Source organism: Scleropages formosus, chromosome 1 (genome assembly GCF_900964775.1).
Source record: "Scleropages formosus chromosome 1, fSclFor1.1, whole genome shotgun sequence".
Taxonomy (NCBI): Eukaryota; Metazoa; Chordata; class Actinopteri; order Osteoglossiformes; family Osteoglossidae; genus Scleropages; species Scleropages formosus.
The window spans coordinates 28,203,000-28,210,126 of record NC_041806.1 but is presented as its reverse complement, the minus strand read 5'-3'; the positions used below and the strand labels follow the sequence as shown (position 1 = coordinate 28,210,126).

Here is a 7,127-nt window from a genome sequence, read left to right as displayed (position 1 = left end):
CACATAACGAGCAGCTTAGGTGCGTCAGCAGGGTGTGTCGCCAGTTTCTTCCTGCCTCGAGGGGTTGTTGTCCTGCACTGAGAGCCACAGGCGTGGGACTCCCTCCTTTGTGACTGTGGACTGTGGGAGGAAACCAGAGCACTTGAAGGACAACCACTAGGGAAAGCCACCACGGAGACCATGCAAACTCCACAGACTGAGCCAGATTCCAACCTACAACCCAGGAGCAGTGAGACACCAACAGGACATACTGTGTTATCACGGTTTATTTACCTTCAAGCATGACAACAGTGTTTCCATGGAAATGTATCATTATGAAACGTCAGTTATCACTGTATTTACACACTAAATCCAGAACGCACAAACACATTCAGTTAAAGAATATACAGTATATTGATATATATTACATTTATAGAAATGGCAAGTAACAGATACAGCACTTACGTCAGACTTGTTTTCAGAGGTTGTATTTTATTAACTATATTTTCTTCACCAGTTTCTTGCAGGGCTGACCTGAGGTGGGCAGATTTTTGCAAACAATGATGGAATTTACGACGTCATAGTGGGCAAGAAGAGAAATTTTAGAAACGTGATTAAAATGAATGAATGAATGAATGAATGGTAAACAGGGGGCAGCTAGTAGTGTAGTAGTAGATGTCCCATAAGTAGTAGAGCTGCTGCTGGACCCACAGGTTCAAATCTCATCTCCAGTTTTAGTCCACCTGAGTAAGGTACTTACCCTTAATGTCTCCAGTAAAAAATCCCCACTGTATAAATAGGAAAATAATTGCAACTAGCTTATCACTGTAAATAATAAATGAGTAAATGCACATGTAAAACAGTATACAGGTAGTCCCTGAGTTACGAACGTCTGACTTACGTACAACCTGTACTTACAAACCACCCCATTACTGACCAGAAGTTGATTTTTTCAAAACAAATCAAATCAAATCAAATCAAGCTTTATTGTCACATCATCGTCAACATAACATGTAGAGAAGAGTGAAAATCTTTAGTGCAGGTCCAGAAAATGTGGTATTGAGAGTACATCATAAGTTACATTAAAACACAGTATATATACAAATTGTATTCGCAAAATATACAACAGAAACATTAAATAAATAAATAAATAAAAAAATTAATGAATGAATAAAAAACATAAACTATCTATATGTATGTACAAAGAATACTGAGAAATAAAACTGCGGATTTGAATTTTGGTCTCAGTCCTGCGTATTTAACAGTCTAATAGCCCAAGGAAAGAAACCGTCCCTCAGCCGACTTGTGCGGGACCGGATGCTCCGGTACCGTCTACCTGAGGGGAGTAGGTAGAACAGCCCGTGATTAGGGTGGCTGGGGTCGTTAATGATCCTTTGTGCCTTCCTCACACACCGCCTGTTGTAGATATCCTGGAGGGAGGGAAGCTCAACCCCCACAATGTGTCTGGCTGTCCTCACCACCCTCTGGAGAGACCTACGGTTGAGGCCAGTGCTGTTACCATACCAGGAGGTGATACAGCCAGTAATAGTGCTCTCCACTGCGCAGGTGTAGAAGGCTTTGAGGACGTTCTGGTTCATCCTCAACTTCCTCAGCCGTCTGAGGAAGAAGAGGCGCCGATGGGCCTTCTTCACCACTGCATCGGTGTGACTGGTCCATGTGAGATCCTCGGTGATATGGACACCAAGAGACTTAAAGCTGGTGACCCGCTCCACCGGTGTCCCGCTGATGGTGATGGGGGTGTGTTCCCTCTCCTGTCTCCTGAAGTCCACGATGACCTCCTTGGTCTTGGTTTTGTTACCCTTAAGTAACAATCAAATGAAAACTTCATAATGAAGCCTTTTACATTAAAAATTTGACTTACTGTATGTACAATGGTTCATAATAATAAATGGGCGCTACTTTGCAACGCGCATCAAAACGTTGGGCGTCTACAGCAGTTTGTTGGCTCGTGGGTGGGGCACGTGAGCCCGAGTTAGTACAGAGTTCATTCTTTTCCCGTTAACAGTGTCTCGTGTGTTACTGGATTTGACTTTTTTTGTTTTTACCCTCCTAACCATGGACCAAAGTGTAAATGTGATGCAAGTGATGGTGATGCATCCAAAAAAAGGAAGCGATCATGATTGAAACTAAAGAGTAACTAATACAGCGAAAAGTGAAACGCCAACGAACAATGGAAAAGCGGATATTACAGCTTCTTTAGTGTTTCACACACACACACACACACACACACACACACACTGTTTCTATCTCTCTCTCTGAGCTAAAAAAGATACTTCTTCCCTGTTGGGGAATCTCACTCCAGAAATCCTTCCCCCGCGTTCTCAAACCTCCCTCGTTTTGCTCTTGCAAGCCCTGTTCCTCATCATTCCCAAGTCCTGCTCCATGTCTCTTTGATAATGACCGCCCACCTTGTCCCTCAATCACGATTTTGGATCCTCACCTCCGTTCAGTTCGCCAACCAACCAACCGACCATTCGTCCATCCCCGACCACGAGAACACGTCTAGTCCTTTGATTCTGAATAAACGATCCTGCACTTGGGTACGGCCTCCTCCATGTCGTCTGTTCTTCATGACAGTAGTAACATTTATTATTATCTATTTTTATCTCTCTCTATTATAAATACACACAAATTTTCAGAACCGCTTGTCCCATACAGGGTCACGGAGCCTAACCCGGCAACACAGGGCGTAAGGCCGGAGGGGGAGGGGACACACCCAGGACGGGACGCCAGTCCGTCGCAAGGCACCCCAAGTGGGACTCGAACCCCAGACCCACTGGAGAGCAGGACCTGGTCCAACCCACTGCACCACCGCGCCCCCATTATAAATACATTTATTATTATTATTATTATTATTATTATTATTATTACTATCACATAATTACATTGTATTACTATTATTACTTTACTGTTATAGTAAAGATGTTTTAGTGTATCCAAAGTGTTTATTTAATGTTTTTCATGCATAGAAAGGTACACAATATACTTATATACTACGACAAACAGCTGACAAACGGACGTTAGATACCCACCATACCTAACTGTTCCGACTTACGTCAAAATCCGACTGAAAGACAGACTGAAGACGCGAAACTCGTTCGTAATTCGGGGACTGCGTGTACAAAAAAACTACAGTACGTGGAAGTAAGCAGGCGCCAGGAAAACGCTGCCACCTGGTGGTCAGAGTGGGTTATAGCGGGACTCTGCCACTGACAAACAATGACGTAACTGCAAAACACAGAGCGGGGGCGAACAGCACGAGCCGATCTGTCAGAATAGCCGGGTGTACTACTACTGAGCTGCAAATTTACATTAATATTACATTAGTAAGGGTGCACGCCCGACTGCATATCACTGTCACTTTTAAACGTTATGGAAAATATGTAACAATCTAAAACTCTCTTGTGTCCTACCTTCTCCTTGTTCGGGTCATATAGATATATATCATTATCAAACGGAATATAGAAAATTACATTTGAAGACGGAGGAGGAGGACTGAAGAAGTTAATCCTCAAATTTTTGGTATCTACATGTATATGTACTAATAGACATATATGAGTTTTCATAGATGACTATGTAGCTTGGTTACATTTAATGAACACTTCTTTTGCAAAGAGTTAGATTTTTTTTTCTCGACTTGTAAAGGACTCCATTTTCGCGAGACGAACGTTTCGCGCATCAAAACAATCAGCCCTGACTTCATTTCCCATAAGCCTTCAGGGGCACTTCTCCGGAAGAAGTAGGCTGTTTCCGCCTTCCTTCGGCCTCTTTCCGTTGGCTGGGTTTAGGTAGGTAATGTCGGACTTGTTCCTCGTTTTAAATCTGTTTCAAATCTCTGTGATAATAACGGCATCCATTTACGTGAAGGCCCAGAAAGTGTAAGATACATTATAAGGGACGTGTGCATGTTTCTGAGAGACACTTGGAAAACGTATTTTGTAGCTAAACGCATGTTTTGTTGTGTGTCTTGGGACGTGATGGTCTCCTGCTGTTGGCTGTTAGCAAATGTTGAGTAAATTCACATTGTAGCGCAGGAGTGTCTGTAATACAGAATTGTTGCCAGTTCAGAAATAATGTAGAATTATTATTGTGTTCACATTGAATGTTCTGCACCTTGACAGCAAGGGTTCCGAACTTCAACTTGTACGAAGTTGAGAAGTTTATAACGTGTTGTGTGGTCAATCATGGGTTATCTATCCTTCACATGAATTAAGTAAATCGATGTAATAAACTAAGGAACTTTTCTGTTTGTTTCTTGATTCATTCATTGCTGCAGTTTGTGGTTAAGAGCATGCTGACCTGGGTTCAAATCCTGACTTGTGTTGTCTCTCCTCTCCAGTTGACAATGGGGCGTGTGATCAGGGGACAGAGAAAAGGTGCGGGTTCCGTGTTCAGGGCCCATGTGAAGCACAGGAAGGGTGCCGCTAAACTCCGGCACGTTGACTTTGCTGAGCGCCATGGCTACATTAAGGGTATTGTGAAGGTGAGCATCCCTACTGTCCCTTTACCTTCTCTGATGCTTTTTCAGTGTTGTTTGTTTCCATTGTTGGGTTTTGACTCTTTCTCTTTTTCTCTTGACTCTTTGAATGCCCAGGACATCATTCACGATCCTGGCCGTGGAGCCCCCCTGGCGAAGGTGGTCTTTCGTGACCCCTACAGGTTCAAGAAGAGGACGGAGCTCTTCATTGCTGCTGAGGGCATCCATACAGGGCAGTTCATCTACTGTGGCAAAAAAGGTAAGGAGTTGCTGGGTTCCTAGTTTCTGTCTAAGGCAGTTCCCTCAAACTTGTTTGTGTCTCGATTTTTGTTCATACTGCATCAGTCTCTTCAGTCCATCGTTGTATTCCCAAAGATAATTTGATCAGGGTGATCATTTACCAAGTCTTATGGAATATGTTGTGCTAATAATTTCCTGCAACAGTTTTGTACACAAATGGGGGTCTCAAATTGACATCACAGGCTAGCTTGCAATAAGTTCCTCCATTTGTGGCTGCTTAGAAGTTAGAAACTTGTGGAAACACGGTGGTGCATTGAACAGATGGATTGCTTCTGTTTAGTCATGTTCAGTGGTCTCTTATGGGCTTCTTTCCACTTTTGCAGCCCAGCTAAACATTGGCAATGTGCTGCCTGTGGGCAACATGCCTGAGGGTACCATCGTGTGCTGCCTGGAGGAGAAACCGGGCGACAGGGGCAAGTTGGCCCGTGCCTCTGGCAATTACGCCACAGTTATCTCCCACAACCCTGAGACTAAGAAGTCCAGAGTGAAGCTTCCCTCTGGGGCCAAGAAGGTCATTTCGTCTGCCAATAGAGCTGTCGTGGGTGAGTACACAAGCACTGCACTTCGGGATTCTATGTTTTTGTTTTTGTCCACTTAGCCTGGTTTGATTTAAATTAGACTTTTTGCCTAGTAGTCTTCCATCGTCATCCTTCTGGGCTTATGTGCTGTGGTCATTTGGTACAGACACACTTCACATCCTTGTGTGATTTTCAACTTCCTAGTTTTGCTGTGAAGATCAATCCAGGAATAATGTGTTACCTGGGAGTGTTTGACCGTACATCCTTTCACAGGTGTGGTTGCTGGTGGTGGTCGTATTGACAAGCCCATCTTGAAGGCCGGTCGTGCCTACCACAAGTACAAGGCCAAGAGAAACTGCTGGCCTCGTGTCCGTGGTGTGGCCATGAACGTAAGTGTCAGCGGTCAAGTTGTCTTCACTGCATCGTGATGTTTGATGTTTGACAACTTGTAGCAGGTCTCCTACACAGGGAGAGCATCAAGTGAAGACTTTCAGTACAGTTATATTCATTACACTTTGTTGAAGTTTGCTGAAATATATCTCAGAAGTGTAGTAGATGTAACTTTTTTCAAAGGTTCAAAACTTTATATGATCTTAGTTTTGCACTGAAACACACACATCTGAGCTTTTGGTGTGATTTCAGGGAACGGTATCCTATATGATTGCTTATGTGTTGTTTCTCTTCTCCAGCCTGTTGAACATCCCTTCGGTGGTGGTAACCATCAGCACATTGGCAAGCCCTCAACTATCAGGAGGGATGCACCTGCGGGTCGTAAGGTCGGTCTCATCGCTGCCCGTCGCACGGGTAGACTGCGCGGAACCAAGACCGTCCAGGAGAAGGAGAACTAATGTGTTCCTCTTAATAAAATGTTCTGTAAACCCAAGCTATCTGACTGGTGTTAATTTTTGCTGTAAGCAACAAAAATTCAGCTGAATCCAGAGTTGTCTTTGCAGGACTTTTCCCCAATTGGACATTGAATCCCCAGACTTGGTTCAGTTCTGACTGAACTATTTAACTGTACTGCAAAAACAGCACCATAAACAAAACGGCTGTCATAGTGGTATTTTTTTAAAGAAGCTAGAAATGAAGTGCAATGGAACAAGTTCTTTTCTGCACAGCTGTAACGAGTTCTCGTGTCCCAGCTTCCCTCCATGTTTTCAGTTTGCTTAAAACAGTGGAAGTTGAGATACTAGATGTCTTATGTTTTGCTGCACTTATGTCTAAATTGATATTTACTGTTTTCTGTGCTCCATTCTATTTCCATAGGAGTGTAATTTTCCTCAACACTTCAGTTTGCTGAGTTAAACAGCTTGACACTAACATTCATATAGTGATGGAGCCATAACCTATAAAATATAATTTATTAGCTGGTGCCATTGTCAAAGGTAAGTGGAGTGTACTTCACATAGTCACAAAATAATCATGTGACAACTCAGTATTGTTAACATTGTCCAAGTGAGGGTTGTGGTGGTCTGAAGCCAAGGCTAATGGCCAGATGGCAAGAGACACTGGGCAATTTAGAGCTTCCAGCCCATCTGGAACACATGCAGAACATAAGAACAGCAGTGTTTTTCATCAGTGTAACACTGAATTACTTCAGTGAAAAATGTTTGACAGTGGGGGGAAATAACTGTGATGTAGATTAGCACTTTCTAAGTTTCTTTGGACAAAGGCTTCAGCTAAAGGAAAGAACACAGAAGCTATAAAAACAGTTACAAACAGTGAAATTCTACAGAACATCCATCAGTAAGACATTTTTAGACCTGATGTTCCAAGATGGTTAAGAAAAGAGCCTTCAGAAGAAGGCAGAAAAGAAGGGACAGTTGCTACTC

The 7,127-nt window shown here is 43.1% G+C and overlaps 1 protein-coding gene across 1 annotated transcript; it reads left to right on the top strand.

Annotated features, from left to right (window-relative positions):
• The first annotated feature begins 3,737 nt into the window (after positions 1–3,737).
• Positions 3,738–6,178, top strand: rpl8 (ribosomal protein L8). The gene is made up of 6 exons (XM_018739149.1): positions 3,738–3,788; positions 4,340–4,483; positions 4,595–4,736; positions 5,101–5,319; positions 5,569–5,684; positions 5,985–6,178. The coding sequence occupies exons 2-6, from the start codon at positions 4,346–4,348 to the stop codon at positions 6,141–6,143; spliced, it is 774 nt and encodes a 257-aa protein (XP_018594665.1). The 5' UTR covers positions 3,738–3,788; positions 4,340–4,345; the 3' UTR covers positions 6,144–6,178.
• Positions 6,179–7,127: the final 949 nt, after the last annotated feature.

Bases quoted from the DNA above. Each gene is read 5' to 3' on its own strand.
- rpl8 (XM_018739149.1), top strand. From the start codon at position 4,346: ATGGGGCGTGTGATCAGGGGACAGAGAAAAGGTGCGGGTTCCGTGTTC. The intron at 4,737-5,100 runs GTAAGGAGTTGC...CCACTTTTGCAG, and splicing joins CATCTACTGTGGCAAAAAAG to CCCAGCTAAACATTGGCAAT. The intron at 5,685-5,984 runs GTAAGTGTCAGC...TCTCTTCTCCAG, and splicing joins TCCGTGGTGTGGCCATGAAC to CCTGTTGAACATCCCTTCGG.